General features: G+C 35.1%; 1 gene segment (V, D, J or C); it reads left to right on the top strand.

Moving 5' to 3' along the window:
• Positions 1-808: 808 nt before the first annotated feature.
• Positions 809-18,317, top strand: LOC149454853 (T cell receptor alpha chain constant-like). The segment is given in 5 exon segments: positions 809-877; positions 5,541-5,825; positions 7,758-7,811; positions 10,892-10,999; positions 17,759-18,317. Coding segments are annotated over 4 exon segments (486 nt in total).
• The last annotated feature ends 612 nt before the right edge of the window (positions 18,318-18,929 follow it).

Raw genomic sequence — 18,929 nt, 5'->3', positions numbered from 1 at the left:
TGTCTACAGTAAAATACATCTTAAGAGTTACACCACCCTTTACCTGACGTAAACCATATTTCCATTTAAAAGAATCTAAAAGTGATATTATTTGGCAATACCATTTCTACACAGCTTTTCCAACACACACAACTTTTCTTGCCAAATGTTAATAGGAAAAAAAAGCCACAATATGGCTTAGATGAAGATCATTTATAATGTTGAAGATATGAATTTCTACTGAAAACTGGAAAAAATGATTGGCACAGTACTTACCTGGAATGTGTTAATGCAAAGCAAAGTAACAAAAATGTTTGCTTTCCCCATGTAAAATGGGCAGGATTCTGTGTGCTTGTGCTAGTGAAACATTTTGTAAAGATTTCTGTCAGTGTGTTAATGCCAACTACAGAGTTACATTTGGACCAGGGACAAAACTATCTGTAATACCCAGTAAGTACTAATAGTTTTGTTGTGAGGCATCCAAGGCAGAAGCATTAAACACTAGCAATGTCTTTCTTTGCAAGTAGCCTACAATAACCTGCTATTAGCATCTTTTATATCTTAACTTCACAATCACGTTTTTGCTTTATTTCTCATAGAGCTTGCTTTTAATTGAGGTGAAAAACATGCAATGTATAATACATTTTTAATCAAGAATTTCAGAAGTGGAAAAAGCTGAAGAGTTTTATGAGTTTTAGCAGGAGTGGTGATATTGCTCTCCAAAATGCTGAGGTCTGTTTGGTAGTAAATGGCATGCTGCAGGTTCCAAATGAATTTCACAACATTGTGCTGTAAGAGTTCCAGAGTTTGTGTAAAGGTAACAATGTATGTGTGCACACTTCTTCTCTGTGGGGTAAAATGTTCTTTGGATCCGGAACAAAATTACGTGTATTTCCAAGTAAGTTCCACAGTAGTTCCACAGTAATACCCATAGCAGCCCGCCATTTTGGTATTAGAACAGGCCAGTTATATAGTAGACAGAAGCAATTATTGACAAGAATTTGCCATATACATTGTTCAGTGTACAATCACTACTCATCAGTACAAACATTTTAAGTTATGTATCAATCTTGTATAACATATCTTATCATAAGAAGCAAACTACTTATTGAAATGAGTAATGTTTTATAAGATAAACATACTTTTCTAATAAGAAAAGTTCAAAATTGAAACACTGGATGTATACTTATTAGTTATTAGTATTCCTTTCTTTTATTTATTTAACCAGAAGAGCTCATTTTAAGCCAAAGTGTCAATTGTGTGTATAAAGCTTCTAGACCATTTAAGTTATGATTTTGACAAACAGACCTACCCTATTATTATTCTAATAGTATAAATTCAATGACATTTTTAATAAGATGCATTATACAGTACATGATTGAGAGCACCTAATGAAATGTTCTGAGTCATAGATAACGCATATATTCAGTTGAGAAATGCTCAGAGAAACCACAAACTGATTTATGCATAGGTATATCTGACTGTGCAAATACTAACAACTGGAAACAAATATTTGGCTTAGGGACCAAGCTCATCATACATCCAAGTAAGATATAATAGTTTCTCATAACAAAAAAAACTGAATTGGAAGAATTTATATAATCTGATGCTACTAATTCATAATTTCCTTTAAATTCAAACTACAGTTTAAAGCTCACTGTACTGGACATACTGACTGTTCATTTACTAGCATAGTGTAAAAGCAATTGGTGTAAAGTGTAGCAATCCTACATTAATTTTTCAAGGAAAAATGTTGTTGCCATGGGCTATTCACGCTACCACATAACATTATTTATGGGACCATTTAAAGACAGATGGGTAAAAAAAATGGGGTACAATATGAAGCTAAGTAATATGAAAAGCAGTAATGTGTAATGATCTCAGCTGTGACCTATATTTTCTGTGATTAGTATAAACTAAATGAAGTGACATAGGGCACAGAAAAGTTATTATAAATTTTATACTGTAAAAAAAAGGGAGAATGTTGACTTAAAATTGTTTATTTACTAGCAAATAGGAACCAGTGCTTGCCATTCTTCATTTAAAACGATTAAGTAAATCATTGTTGATTAAGTTCACTTAACAACTATGACTTAAGAAGTTGTTAGCAGTGATAAAAGTCTAAGATACGGACAGTTTGAAAAGTTCTTAATTTTTCCAATTTTGACCAATGGTATCATCTTAGTTTGTCCAAAACTGGACAATTGTCACATAGACACCAATTTTAATTCGTTTTAGGTAATCAAAAATCATAAAAATGTAAAATGTGTGCAGTAACCGAAATGATAAGAAAGTTCAAAATGCTGTGTAAAAACTCTATATAGCAATATGTTATTAAATAGGTCAGTATTCTTGTAAAGACACCTAACACTGTGATAACTCCGGATTTAATAAACTTCTGTTTGGCAAGGGAACCAAACTTCACATTTTACCAAGTAAGTCTATAGATGTAAGATGTTTCAATATATAAAGTACAGTACATTAAGTAAATGTTTACAAAAACAACTCAACTATGATTTATGTAGATTTTTAACAGATTTATATGCAGCTACTTTATACTGTACTTTTTTGAGAAAAAAATATTATCAAAATTTGCATGGAGTATTATACAAAGTGAACTATCTACCAATGAGGATGTAGACCATGAAGACTTCTTAGAGATTTTATTTTGACATGCCAGTGGATAGATATTGCTTTGTATTTTATCATATCATACCTGTTTTATCTTGCTGTTTGCAAGCTAGTAGTTAATAGAAATGCTCAGAGAAAATGGACGTTTTCACATTTTAATTCAATATATGCCATATTTGAGCATTATTTATTATTTATCTGTGGTAGCATTAATAGTAGAACTGTTAATCATTTTCCATATATCACTCAATTAAGCCTTTGTAGTACTTAACTAATGATTACAAGAAATATTGAGGCTGACTTACTAAACAAAATGAATACCTTCACTCAATAAATTGTGTGAATATTCACTTTACTTATCAAGTCAAGCAAAAATCTAATTCATAATTTTTTGAATATCCCATCATGTGCAACTAAAATATGACATATGCAATGATACAGTAGTTTGCTTTTGACATGATTGGATAATTGAAGTGAATATTACCACAATTTATTGAGTGAAGATTGTCAACTCCTTTAGTAAATCAGCCTTGAGATTTTTCAGCTTTCAATGCATAGGGGCAATAATATTCATAATATGCATTATGATTGCATTTAAGTATATCAAAAGCCAAAACTATTTTTAGCTATGGATAGAGTAAAAAAGAGTCCTATTGAGGAGATATTCTTTCACTTTCTACTCTGTAACATTAGGCTAGAGGAAATCTCTCCAAAGTATGGGAAATCCTGAAAAACCAAAAGTATCCCCATTGAAAAAATTCTACTGTGTTCCCTATCTGGTGACAATGGTGATAAACAAGATTTTAGATATTCCCTTATGGTCAATCCCAGTGGCAATGTTCTTTAGTACAAATAGTGTTGACAAATCTCCCTGGGGGAACATAATTAGCAATTAAAACCTAACAAGGTTACAAACCCATTCCTACTCAAAAATGATTTGGGTTTAGGTTTTCTGGCACAAAAATTTTTCTAAAGGATTTAAAAGAAGTACAATAGATACAACAAGAATCATCCATGCAGGGGGTCTAGCAGCAACACGTATCAGCAATCAGCAATACGTATATGTAAGTCACATATATGCCCAAATAGTCATTGTCAGTGATGGTGGGTTTATGCATAGCATTATATTAAACAACATTTTAGACGTTAAACAAAATGGCCACACAGTGTAAACCACACACTTAAAATTTTTAGATAGCCTTTTAACAGCAAGCTGGAGTGGTTTATTGTATGGCAGTGTAGTACTGTGTATATAACAATGGCTTCAAACTAATATTTGGAGCTGGAACATTGCTGGCAGTTAAACCAAGTGAGTTCTTGCTTCAATCCAATATCCATTGTTCTATTTTTTTTAGATTCAAAGGGTATAGAATATTTGCAGGTATAGAGTAAACATATTACTGGGTATGACCAATGCCAGTCATATCCATCTCCATTATACTGCTATTATAGTTGTATTCCTTTTACCCCTGTTAGCGTATAGCGTACCAAAGTTCATGTCAACAAAACAAATATAGAAAGTAGTGTTTCTTTAAAATCATGTTAAACAATCAATTCAGTTAACCTAAGATGCCAAAAAATTGTTTAACAATGCTATTAGCTGACATCAATCACTTTTTAGTCATTTATAAATCTCCATTATATAACTGAACATTTAAAGACTTTAAGAATCTTACAGTACAGGTCCACCAAGACATTTCAGCAACACATTAACCCAGTCTTTCTCAAAATTTTTAACACAAAGGAACCTGTGAAATAACTTTCTGGTCTCAGGGAACCCCTGCTAAAAATTACTATATCTACAACTCATGATACATTAATGTGATGGTGAATGGGAAGAATACTCCTTACACTTGTGGTCATTGGGAAGAATCACCTCCTTACAGATAGCTAAAAAGATCAATGGTGTCAGTGAGAACTTATCTGAGAGGCAGAAATTGCTCATTGCTTAAGCCCTAGCAAACTCTGGAAGAACCCTGGGGTTCCATGGATCCCTGGTTGAGAAACCCTGCTTTAACCTGTTGAGAAACTTAGCTTCCATGAAGATCGTTCAGGGTTTTAGTAGAGGTATATTTTGTTGTGTGAATAATGTTGGCTGGAAGTTTATATTTGGATCTGGCACAAGTGTCACTGTATTACCCAGTAAGTAAGAATCATGGAGTTTTCTTTATGCTATTCTGTTTAAATGTAATTTACAAACGATATGTCTTTTTGTCATGCTACAAGCAGTTGAAAACAGTATTTAGCTTAGCTGTAATACGGGCATAACTGTGTTATTTTTAAAAATGTGATTGATTTACTAAAGTGAATAAAAGAGCATGTTCACTTTGCAAAGTAAATTTTCACATAGATTAATGTAAGCCTCGAAGCTTTGCTGCCTTCAGTCATTTAGTAATGTGCAAGTAAAAATCCATCTTTTTTTCATTTTTTTACCATTCCTTGCACATGATTGGGTGATTTTAATGTGTCAACCCCTATAATTGCATCTATGTACAGTATATGTTTGTATGTATGAAATTCTAAGTTTTTTTATGTTTTTAATTGGGTATATAAATATAAAAAAAAGTTAAACACAGGTAACTTTGCAACTGCATTGATAGTATTATATCTTGTCCCACAACTATGTAAAAAAGTAATATCAAGAGTTGCATATGTAAACAGCATAAAAGAGTACAGTTTTCTCTAGTATTATGCTAAACCCTTGTATTTTAATGAAACATATAAAAGATAAATTCTAAGTTTAACAAGGGTACCAACAGCAAAATCAGGTAAGGATTGTTTTTATTAGTATAGCCATGCTTTATTAATATATTTTTTATTTGTATGTAATGGTGGGCCCTATATAACAGATTATACCACAGTGTCTATTAGTGTGATCATATCAAATATAGTGTACAATTAATTGAGATTTTTTTCCTCTTTATTTTCAGAAACAAAGAGAACAGTACCTTCTGTATATAAACTCAAGTCTTCCAAACAGGTTGATGGTCTGCCGGACACTGTTTGTCTGGTCACAGATTTTCCATCTCCTAATACAACTTTGAAGTTAGATGAAAGCAGAACTATAGAACTAAATACAGCCGCTGTGCTGGATAAGTCAGAGAATGATGTGTGGAGATATAGTACAGTTGTATGGAATAATGACAACCCTTCTAAAAACCTTTCTTGTAACATGGAATATAATGCAAAACCTGTCTATCCGGATACAGACACAGGTATGCTATTACAATAATAATAAAATATTCATAGTCAAAAATTATAACTTTAGGAAACCATAAGAGGTATGATACCTAGCTTGATGTCATGGCATTGCCAGGTTTTATAAAACAACCATATAGGCTGGAGAGTTGCGGTGGCAAACTATACCTGTTTTTATTGTGTTATCAAATTTATTTCCTAAATAAACTTTATAGAAAAGAAGCAAATTACATTTAATCAATATATAATGCACTCTTTTTTTAAAAAATATATAAAGTGTATAGTTCTACAGCATAAGTCTGTGGCTGCAACTGCCCCACATTAGTTTCAGCTTCAACATTCAGAGTTGCATGCAGTTCATTGATTCACATAATGTAAGCATTCGTGGTATCAGTCTAAATGCTTACATTGTGGCAGCCAGATCTGCAGAATGATATCTCACATCTTCAGCCACCATTAGTTTTTCAAATGTTTTCAGTAAAATAAACCTTTCACAAGAAAAAGATGGGGCTACCATTCGTATCCTCTTTCTGAAACTCCATATGGAAAGCTCCAGCCTGGTGATGGTTAGCTTAGGCACTGAGGACCTTATTATGAGATGAGCGATGGCGGACACCTATTTCCACATAACTTGAATTGGGAAGTTTTCAGAAGGCGTAGGGAGCGTTACAGACATGAAAAAGATATCCTTCCATTAAACTTGAAGGATAAATTCACATAATTTAAGCATTCATGGTATCAGTATAAATGCTTGCATTTTGGCAACCAAATCTGCAGAATGTTATCTCACATCTTCAGCCACCATTAGTTTTTCAAATGTTTTCAGTAAAATAAACCTTTCACAAAAATAATATGGGGGCTACGATTGATATCCTCTTTCTGAAATTTCATATGGAAATCTCCAGCCTGGTGATGGGTAACTTTGGCACTGAGGACCTTGTTATGAGATGAGAGATGGTGGACACCTATTTCCACATAACTTGAATTGGGGAGTTTTCAGAAGGCATAGGGAGCGTTACAGATATGAAAAAGATATCCTTCAATTAAACATGTAGGATAAATTCACATAATTTAAGCATTCATGGTATCAGTCTAAATGCTTGTATTTTGGCAACCAAATCTGCAGAATGTTATCTCACATTTTCAGCCACCATTCATTTTTCAAATGTTTTCAGTAAAGTAAACCTTCCACAAGAATAATATGGGGGTAATGATTGATATCCTCTTTCTGAAACTCCATATGGAAATCTCCAGCCTGGTGATGGGTAGCTTAGGTACTGAGCACTTCATTATGACATGAAAGATGGTGTGCACCTATTTCTACAGAACTGGAATTGGGGAGTTTTCGGAACGTGTAGAGAGCCTTACAGTGATGATAAAGGTATTTTTGAAAGCAAGGCAGGCTTAATTGAAAGGATTATTTTGATTGTACACAAAAATTGTTAATGTCCCCTACCATACACCTTCTTCCTCAGTTTTATAAGTCTAAATAAAGACCTTAGACCTACACCAATTAATCCCCACACTCTGAATGTCCAAGGCCATAGAAGTACTCAGCCTGTGCAGCATTCCCAGTGTGCTCTGAAAGGCGCTCATGTCCTGAATACAGAAAGAAAGTGGTAATGTCGATCTCCTACTTAGGGCATGTACCTGGACAAGAATTATTCTGCCAGAACTCTAGAAAGGGTTAGAATGATTGAAGTTTGCCTGGTCTTACAATGTGGTTTGAAATATGCTTGCAAAAATAACAGCAACACAAGGTGTGTTTTCAGCTATAATACAAACATACAGGATAGTATATATGGGAAATACTATATATTCCCCACTATTACTGTACATGTAGGTTCTGCATGATTGTTTGTTTTTTCTCCCATATACACTGATTTTAATCAAGCTGTAGACATAATAACCTTTAAATAATATGTGTACTAATAGTTTATTCTTTTCAGATGTAACTACCCAGCAATGTCTATCCAGAACTGTTGCCAAGAATTTTAAAACAGGTAAACATTAAATTAAATAAGGCTTCAAATGCATACATCAGTTTGACAATTTGACTCCTGCACAATTCTCACTTCATTATACAGGGCAGATGCAATGGTATCTGAAATAAGGTGATGTAGGGTTATCACCAATCCTCTCTGCAGGGTTATAGCTTTTTACCTTTATTTGGAAAATGAGATGTTACTGGACCTGTATAAATGAATGACAACATATTTAATTGATTTAATCCTTATTTTGATGAGCATTGCAGAAATGTTTCATGTGTTAACTTCAATTTTCCAACTGAATTCAACTGAATAAAATTCTGCACGTTAAGATGTTCAGATGCACATGAAAACAAACATGCACAGGGGCGGACTGACCATTTGGAAACTCGGGCACTGCCCGAGGGCCCGGGGTCAGTAGGGGGCCCCATGAGATGCCCCTGGTACCTTTTTCATAGGCTTTTTTGAGTTTGGGCAAGGACACAGGGGCTCCATGATCCCCTATTGCCCGGGGGCCCCATAAGTTGTCAGTCCGCCCCTGAACATGCATATACTCTTCTTCTATATCTGGAATAAATTAATTTTAAAATAGAATAAAGACCTGTGGTGATAGACTTTTGCTTGTCCCTTACAAGTTTTGGGGAATGTAAACCCTATGGTAAATTGGTGAAAAGGAGTTCAATTGCAGACTAAATGCACCTGAGTTCTGAATGATCTCAGAAGCATTTCAAATTGATATCAAATCAACGTAAGACCAAAGATCATTGACAATGGCCCTAAAACAAGCCATATATTGTAACTTTAGTATCACTTTATCCTCTAGATGTCAGTAAAGAAAACAATGGGAGCAATGTTAGGTGCCATATTAAAGTGGAATTCCAGGCTAACCCAACTCATTTTAAAAATGCTCCCTCCCTAACACCTATGCTGACTAACCTGTGTAAAAAAAATATGTCTTTATTTACTTATGTTCAGGCCACTCTGGTTTTGGCACGTGATCTCCCGTGTCAGTCAGCAGTGGATCCAGAGGAGAGAGCACTCATCAATGGCTGGTAAAACCTGGAGTGGTGATGTCATCCATATGCTCCCATGGCCCAGCCATTGTCAACGCTCCCTCCTCTCCCCTGCAGCCACCGCTGGATGACACAGGGGAGCCGGATTATGTTGCCAAAGCGGCCTGAAAATAGGCAAGTATATACATTTTTCTTACAGAGGTTAGTGCACCCATGCCATGTACCCCTTACACTGAAAATTACTGACTAGACTAACCTATATGCAAAGAAATTTACAAGGCAGATTCAAGAAATGTCTGTGAAAGCTAGATTTGCAGGAAATTACAAAGTTTAGTCAAAACTAAAAGGGTAATTATTGCATATGCCAGTACATAGCAGTAGGGAGGTAGATGCAATACACAATGGGGTTGTTTTAGTAAAACTGGAGACTGCAAAATCTGGTGCAGCTCTGCATAGAAACCACCTTACCCAATCCATCTGCTAATATTACTGAGCCCTAGGGGGCATTCTGCATATGCTCAGTTTAGTGTGTATTGCTAGAGAGGTTTTTTTTTTTGGGGGGGGGGAGTGCATGTGATCAGCACAGGGCCAATCAGCACTGTCCAGACAGAGGGTCAGTAGTTATGCAGCCTCATAGGACAGTCAGAGGAGAAAGAAAGCTCATCCTACAAGCTTTAGCCAGTGCTTGGCCAAACACTGATAAAAATCACAAGACTGCTCTAACTGCTGATGAAAAAAGGTATTTAGCAGTTTATATTTCATAAATAATTGCATATCCATGTTCTGTGTACTGTGGGAGTCCAGATATAGTGATTGCAGGGTCATGTGTTTAGTATCACTTTAAGTCCTAGAAAATGAGGATGAAATGAGGTTTTCTAGCAATCACCTAAATTGTTGAATTCCTTGCACAGGAAAGAAGCAGTAATTTTTGATAAAATGCATTCTATAAGGTAGCATTGAAATGCTTTATTTCCAAATGATGCCTATTTATTTTCATTTAACCCACCACCATTTATTTTATTGTCCCAATTATCTTCTTTCAAGATTCCTATTTTTGTTTTAAAGAATTTTCCAATTTATGGATTTGTTATGACAACAACCTTTGGCTACACCAAGGATATTGAATTACAATTCATGGAGGTCTGGTCATTAAAACTTTCATCCAGTAGAGGTCCGAGTCTCATGTTTGTGCTATGACTCAGGTTCTTTATATCACAGCCCCACCCCCTTACATTACAGCACCCCCTTTACAATACAACCCCTTCTTTATATTACATTGCCTGCTTTACATCACAGACCCACTTTGCATTCAAATCCCCCCATATTACATCACAGTGCCTCCTTTACTTAATTGTCCTTTGCCTCCCCTTTACATCACAACCCTCCCCCCACCTTTACGTCAGTGTCCTCAGCCCCCACCTCATATCACAGTCCCCCTCCCCTTCACATTAGTGTCCTCTGTCACCCCTTTACATCACAGCCCCCTTACCTAAATCCCAGTCCCGATCACAGCCCCCCTTCCTTGCACCCCAGTCCCCTTTACAGGACCCCCCTCCTTGTATCCCAGTCCCCTGCACAGCCACTCATTTTTGCTTCCTAGTCCCCCTTAAAGCCCCCTCCTTACTTACATCTCAGTCCCCTGCACAGCCCCCCTTTTTTGCACCCCAGTCCTCTTTACAACCTTACTTGCATCTCAGTCCCATTCACAGCCCCCCCCTTACTGACGCCCAAGTCCCTTTGACACACCCCCTTTCTTGCACCCCAGTCCCCTTTACAGTCCCCCCTTACTTACATCTCAGCCCCCTTCACAGCCCCCCCTTCCTTGCACCCCACCGGCTTATTATCTTGAAAAGTTAGATAGCTCCTGCGCACTACATCATGCAGTTTTAAATGCCCAAAGGTCTAGGTATTTTGATATGATGTTGGTGCTGGTAAAGAAATAAATAAACCCAGCAAAGATGAGAAATATTTGTTAACTGTATATTTACAAGCTGTAATAATGGATGTGGGATTTGAACAAGAATTCAGGTTGTAACTGTAGCATGCACCTTGCCTGTCCAACATTTTTTTTTCTTTTTACAGATATGAGCTTAAACAATTTGTCCTTTTCAGTACTTGGATTAAGGTTTCTGACTATCAAGGGACTACTATTTAATGTAATAACAACAATAAAGCTATGGCCAATTTAAGGTAAAGATATAAACTATTATGTTCTCTGTAAGAATAAATCATATACAGTAGATTGTGAAGTCTTCTGTTTGGGTTTTAACATAAAATCAATAACACACAACACATGCCAAGACTGCTGTATTTATTTATTTTTTTGCAGTGTATTGCCATTAATTCTAAAAAAAGAGTCAACACAAATTTACCATATTGTGCAGTTGTGAATATTCAGTACATTGTGTTGTATTGCCCAAAAATGAGTGTTGTGTATTATTTTGTTTGTTGAGTCTTATTAAAGTTGCCCTTACACAACTTGCTCATAGACGTGTAGGTCTTTAGGCCCCTTGCACACGGGTGTCATAATTTACTGATGTTTACTCAGGAACTTGTGATGCTCTTGTGCAAGGGGCCAAAAACTGTGTGTAAAGACCTTAATAGTGTTGAGTATAGGCGAGTATAGGTGAATAAAGGTGTGTAAGTGAATAGATGAGTATAGACAAGTAAAATTCTTCTTCATTGCCAGTAAGAATACATATATGCTAATGTATATCTGAATTGATAGCTGGCACCTTTGGGTATCTGTACATACCTAAATCTTTTTGTTTGTCCTTTTTCACACTGCAGCTTGAAAATGCTCAATACAGTATGTTGTTTTTACTGATCCAAAATGCAGCCCATTGTTTAAAATGTGCCTAAATAAGAGCTGCATGTTCTTGAGTAAAAAAGAAAATATGCATTCTTGATCAGCATTTTGTGCCAGTATGCGCATATGAGTGTACCTACTAATAGATTTTGCATAGGAGTGTATTGTACACTTGAATGCGCATACACACAAATATGTGCAAATACGAGCATAAATACACATGAATATGCACAGAACAAACATCTGAAATTGTGTCCAGAAATGGTGATACTCCACATCAGTACTGTGTGCAAGAGACCTTAAGTCTCCCATGACACGAAAAACCCATGCCACTCAAATTTGCAAAAACTGACACTAATGAATTATAAAAGAAAAAAGGGAGGCGATACAGAGGAAACCACTGTAATGCCACAAAGGGGAATTAAATATTATTGTGTTAACTAACTCACCAAAAATCAAGGTGCAGCTCACAGTACCCAAAAGACATTAGATACAAAGATATATGGAGGAGAGCCCCCATTTAAAAGAAGGTACTCTCATGTGACCCAGGTAGTTTTAATGATACAAAAAACCTTTATTGATTCACATATTACACATATGCACAAGCATGTACAAAAATGTAAAATAGTCTCTACCCATGGAGACTATTTTTGTACATGCGTGTGCATATGTATAATATGTGAATCAATAAAGGTTTTTTGTATTGTTAAAACTACCTGGGTCACACGAGAGTACCTTCTTTGCTATGGGGGCTCTCTTTAATATATTTTTTTTGCAAATACTGACTTCAAACACAAAGAGTGCAAAATCTGGAGCGAATCTGCATAGAAAACAATCAGCTTTAAGGTTTTATTACCAAAGCTTAAAGTGGTTCTAAAGGCACAAGGTTTTTTACCTTCATGCATTCTAAAAAACCTTTTGTGAGCAGCATCCCCCTCAATACTTACCTGAGTCCCATTGTGGTCCAGCAATGTGCACGAGAGCCTTGGCTCTCCGGGGACAGCAGCAGGAGTCATTGGCTCCTACTGCTGACAATCAGTAAGCCAATAAGGAGAGAGAGGGGGCAGGGCCGAGCTGCACTCTGTGTCTGAATGAACAACAGCTCGGGAGCAAGCCTGCTTGGGTGCCCCCATAGCAAACTACTTGCTCTAGGGGCATTTAGAAGGAAGGAGGGACCAGGAGCACCAGTGGGGAACCGGAGAAAAGGTGAATCGAAGCTGCTCTGTGCAAAACCACTGCACAGAACAGGTACGTATGACATGTTTATTATTTTTAAAAATGCCTTTAATGTCACTTTAGTTGAACAAGCAGAAGTTAAAAACTGATTTGCTACCATGCACCGCTGCACCAGATTCTGAGTGCACTAGTTTTAGTAAGTCTAACCTTAAGTCAGCCAATAGTCCTGGCACCTACCACACCTCATTATTTGTCAATGTGATGGGCATCTTCACTGACCAATAGTGAACATTGAAAGACTGGACCAAGTGTATACTTTTAGGTTGAAGTTGATATATAAATTAAATAACATCCCAAGTACTGGACAATCCTGAAGTGCTCTCTGATTTCTGATTTCAAGCTTGCTGTATGAGAATGAGGCCCCAGGTAGCTATTTTTTTCAACATACCCATTCACAATAACTGTCCGAGCACTGTTATAGAGAACGGGAAAGCATCTAATAGTGGATATGATAAATTTGCTGATGGACATAGACTGCATCAATGATAACACTGATCACCAAAAACATTTGTGTGAAGAATCTTTTCAAAGCAAGTCTGTTCTTTATGGTATGTTTTTCATTTTTTTTCTCTTTATAATTTGCACCCTAAAGTTCATAAGTACACCATCAGTATTTCATTTTTTCTGACTACTACTTCAGCTAAACATCCTCAGTATCTCTTTAAAGAGAAAGTTTTTCAGGGATCTTCTAAAGGTGGATAGATTAGGAGTAGAGATGAGTGAATCGAACTTGGTGAAGTGGAATTCGTTTCGAATTTTAGGAAAAATTTGATTCGCACCGAATCCGAATTTTAGCAAACTTCGGATGCACGAATCGAATTTTCCCCGATCAGCCGGCAAAAAGTGTCACTGCAGAGAGCTCCGCTATTTCTGACAGTTCTCTGACAGTTCTGACAGTTCATTTACAGCGGTTGAAACATTGTATCTATTTGTTTCCATTTAGGATACAGATGTTTTTATTCGGAAATAAATAGATACAATGTTTCAACCGCTGTAAATGTGAAGGAACTGTCAGAGAACTGTCAGAAATAGCGGAGCTCTCTGCAGATACACTTTTTGCTGTACTGGAATTCTTCTTCTTTTCATTCTTCTTCTTCTTTTCATTCTTCTTCTTCTTTTCATTCTTCTTCTTCTTCTTCTTTTCATTCTTCTTTTCATTCTTCTTCTTCTTCTTTTCATTCTTCTTCTTCTTCTTTTCATTCTTCTTCTTCTTCTTCTTTTCATTCTTCTTCTTCTTCTTTTCATTCTTCTTTTCATTCTTCTCATTCTTCTTTTCATTCTTCTTTTCATTCTTCTTCTCATTCTTCTTTTCATTCTTCTTCTTCTTCTTTTCATTCTTCTTCTTCTTCTTTTCATTCTTCTTCTTCTTTTCATTCTTCTTCTTCTTCTTTTCATTCTTCTTTTCATTCTTCTTCTTCTTCTTTTCATTCTTCTTTTCATTCTTCTTCTTCTTCTTTTCATTCTTCTTCTTCTTCTTTTCATTCTTCTTTTCATTCTTCTTCTTCTTCTTCTTTTCATTCTTCTTCTTCTTCTTCTTTTCATTCTTCTTCTTCTTCTTCTTTTTCATTCTTCTTCTTCTTTTCATTCTTCTTTTCATTCTTCTCATTCTTCTTTTCATTCTTCTTCTCATTCTTCTTTTCATTCTTATTCTTCTTCTTTTCATTCTTCTTTTCATTCTTCTTCTTCTTCTTCTTTTCATTCTTCTTCTTCTTCTTCTTTTCATTCTTCTTCTTCTTCTTTTCATTTTTCTCCTTCTTCTTTTCAACCGCTGTAAATGTGAAGGAACTGTCAGAGAACTGTCAGAAATAGCGGAGCTCTCTGCAGATACACTTTTTGCTGTACTGGAATTCTTCTTCTTTTCATTCTTCTTCTTCTTTTCATTCTTCTTCTTCTTCTTCTTTTCATTCTTCTTCTTCTTCTTTTCATTCTTCTTTTCATTCTTCTTCTTCTTCTTTTCATTCTTCTTCTTCTTCTTTTCATTCTTCTTTTCATTCTTCTTCTTCTTCTTCTTTTCATTCTTCTTCTTCTTCTTTTCATTCTTCTTTTCATTCTTCTCATTCTTCTTTTCATTCTTCTTTTCATTCTTCTTCTCATTCTTCTTTTCATTCTTCTTCTTCTTCTTTTCATTCTTCTTCTTTTCATTCTTCTTTTCATTATTCTTCTTCTTCTTTTCATTCTTCTTCTTCTTTTTTTCATTCTTCTTCTTCTTCTTTTCATTCTTCTTTTCATTCTTCTTCTTCTTCTTCTTTTCATTCTTCTTCTTCTTCTTTTCATTCTTCTTTTCATTCTTCTTCTCATTCTTCTTTTCATTCTTCTTCTTCTTCTTCTTTTCATTCTTCTTCTTCTTCTTTTCATTCTTCTTTTCATTATTCTTCTTCTTCTTTTCATTCTTCTTCTTCTTCTTTTCATTCTTCTTCTTCTTCTTTTCATTCTTCTTTTCATTCTTCTTCTTCTTCTTCTTTTCATTCTTCTTCTTCTTCTTTTCATTCTTCTTTTCATTCTTCTCATTCTTCTTTTCATTCTTCTTTTCATTCTTCTTCTCATTCTTCTTTTCATTCTTCTTCTTCTTCTTTTCATTCTTCTTCTTCTTCTTTTCATTCTTCTTTTCATTCTTCTTCTTCTTCTTCTTTTCATTCTTCTTCTTCTTCTTTTCATTCTTCTTTTCATTCTTCTTCTCATTCTTCTTTTTATTCTTTTTCTTCTTCTTTTCATTCTTCTTCTTCTTTTCATTCTTCTTCTTCTTTTCATTCTTCTTCTTCTTCTTTTCATTCTTCTTTTCATTCTTCTTCTTCTTCTTTTCATTCTTCTTTTCATTCTTCTTCTTCTTCTTTTCATTCTTCTTCTTCTTCTTTTCATTCTTCTTTTCATTCTTCTTCTTCTTTTCATTCTTCTTCTTCTTCTTTTCATTCTTCTTTTCATTCTTCTTCTTCTTCTTTTCATTCTTCTTCTTCTTTTCATTCTTCTTTTCATTCTTCTCATTCTTCTTTTCATTCTTCTTCTCATTCTTCTTTTCATTCTTATTCTTCTTCTTTTCATTCTTCTTTTCATTCTTCTTCTTCTTCTTCTTTTCATTCTTCTTCTTCTTCTTTTCATTTTTCTCCTTCTTCTTTTCATTCTTCTTCTTCTTCTTTTCATTTTTCTTCTTCTTCTTTTCATTCTTCTTTTCATTCTTCTTCTTCTTCTTTTCATTCTTCTTCTTCTTCTTTTCATTCTTCTTTTCATTCTTCTTCTTTTCATTCTTCTTCTTCTTCTTTTCATTCTTCTTCTTCTTTTCATTCTTCTTCTTCTTCTTTTCATTCTTCTTTTCATTCTTCTTCTTTTCATTCTTCCTCTTCTTCTTTTCATTCTTCTTTTCATTCTTCTCATTCTTCTTTTCATTCTTCTTTTCATTCTTCTTCTCATTCTTCTTTTCATTCTTCTTCTTCTTCTTTTCATTCTTCTTTTCATTCTTCTCATTCTTCTTTTCATTCTTCTTTTCATTCTTCTTCTCATTCTTCTTTTCATTCTTCTTCTTTTCATTCTTCTTCTTCTTTTCATTCTTCTTTTCATTCTTCTTCTTCTTCATCTTCTTCTTCTTCTTCTTCGTGAGTGAAGTGTGCGGTGATTCTAAGATCGACGGCACTCATCTGCATGTCATACTGACTGACAGTATTATTTCTCTTCCCCAGCAGACTCCAAGGGCATTTAAATTAAAGGTACAGTGTTCTGCACTAATATAAAGGCTCTCTGAAGCCTAGAAACCCTTTTAATAAGTTAAATTCGCAGCGAATAAATTCGCATCGAATCGAATTTCTCCCGCAAATTTGGCGAATCAGCCGAATCGAATTTTTGAATAATTCGCTCATCTCTAATTAGGAGATATGGGTAGGGAGTTCAATAGAATAGGAGAAGCTCGGGAGAAGTTTTACAAGGCTGGAAGTAATACTGGAAGTACACTTTTGAACATTATGTCACATACTATGCGAAATAACATTTATTTTACATTTCTTGTTAATACTTATTTATTACGGTAGCTGTTTTACTAACAATCTTTAACTCTGCAACGTAATTATTTTTCTTGATCAATATATTTATTGAAATTTTGACAGGCGCTCATACAACATTAGGGGTTACATAGGTTAAGGTAGTATATTTTGGTTTGCAAAGCCTTTATAGACTGTGGTATATCGATTGAACAAACTAGGTAGATGAGGGCATATGAGAGATGAATGTCTTGGGAAAGAAGAGTCATGTGGAAAAAACACAGGATGGAGGAATAAGAAAGGGGACAAGGGATAGTACATAAGGATAGAGTAGTCTTAGGGGAGTGTAGGCTATGGCCCCATTAGGTGGAGTAGTTGTGTGTCAAAACCAGAGGACAGAAACTGTTCAGCCAGTTTATTCATTTTGATGGTTTACTGCATTTTATGTACAACTTGCGTAAGCACATAAGCAATGTAACAAATGCTACCATTTGAATCCCAAATGAATTCTTAATGCCTCATCTCCTCTTGTTTACTAAAGGAATTGTGAATGTTCAAACAATAAATTATGCGAAAAATTCACTTCATGTATCCAATTATGTGCAGATTAAATTAGTAAATCAGGATTTTCTTTTCACATGATTGGATAAGTGAAGTGAATCTTCATACATTTTATTATGTATTCTTATATCCTTTAGTAAATCAGCCTCACTGTGTGAAAAGTGGCCGAAGTGATAGCATTTATTGTAGAGTAGGGGCATCCAACATCAGCAGACATACAGTATCTCAGGTAACAAACTATGGTAGTGTACTAAAAATAAACGCATTATTAATAATAAACAAATAAAACTCCAACTTTTTCTGCACGTAGCTACTGAAAAACCTCTACTAGAAAACGTACAGGGAAATTGTTCCATTTACACTGTCTTTTTGTCTCTCCAGGGTTTCCAAGTCGTAGAAGAAAAATCAGAGGGATCTGACTTACACATATGAAAGAAATACACAAACTATCGTGAACATTTAGGGAGCTTTCCATTCTGGCCAAGCAGAAATTCAAAATACTTAATATTAACATTTTATACTAATAAAGATAAATTTATCCTATTTACTTATTTAGACTGTGGAATATTTCACGGTGAATTTTGTGAGATTTTGTAGTTTATTGATTCATCTTAAAACAATACAGTATATCAAGTATGTTTTCAAAAACCTAGCTCAACTATTTTCCCCCTGCCTTCAATCACGAGATGACAGTAAGCTGCGCAGTCAGCTGACTATTAATGAACAATTTGCGTACAAATAAAACTTCAGCGCAACAAATAACTCCTCAAATTCCTGTGTATACCAGTGCTGCTGACACATGTGTTTCCACACACAAAAGATATGTCATAAAATAGTGCCACGCATATATCTCTATAACCTCATATATGACTTAAAGCATCCAAACCATGTGATTATGCAACAATGGTGAATAAATTGAATACAACTTAAAAGTCCATAATGTGTGCTTGATCTGTGCGTTTATAATTTGTTCCCAACCAGGTGCTCTTTATTGCTTATATCCACATATATTCCTATAGGTGCTCCTCCACCAGAGACATACATATATACTCTCACCTCCTTTTCTGACCCAAATTGCATAGGTCAAATACCACCTTTCCCTTTTAACCCAGGTAGTTATACTGTATAGATGACTCCACTTTCCTCCTCACTCTGCTGCAAACGGTCCCGCATCCTCTTTATCACACAAATCCGCCACATATGTAAATGGAAACGCTTGCCATAGTGTAGTATATAAATATAGAGTGATTTATTCCTGCTGGGACACCACAGTAAAAAAAACTTGTTATAATGTATTTTCAATGTGTTCAGGAATTTCCAAGATGGCGGCTCGTAAACTTCCTGCTTAGCAGCTTGACGTCATTGGCCTACATGTTACATCACATCACGTGACTTCCTCTAAAATGTATTTAGATGGTGAATTTTGTGAGATATTATTATTATTATTATAATACAGTATTTATATAGTGCCAATGGTTTGCTCAGCGCTGTACATTAAAATGGGAGACAGTACACAAGACAGTACAGTAACAATACAATACACGAGGGGTTC

This window comes from Staurois parvus, unplaced genomic scaffold (assembly GCF_062004578.1).
Source record: "Staurois parvus isolate SC_StPar_1 unplaced genomic scaffold, SC_StPar_1.0 ptg000415l, whole genome shotgun sequence".
NCBI classification, from domain to species: Eukaryota; Metazoa; Chordata; class Amphibia; order Anura; family Ranidae; genus Staurois; species Staurois parvus.
The sequence above is the reverse complement of the archived record's forward strand: the minus strand, read 5'-3'. Positions and strand labels throughout refer to the sequence as shown.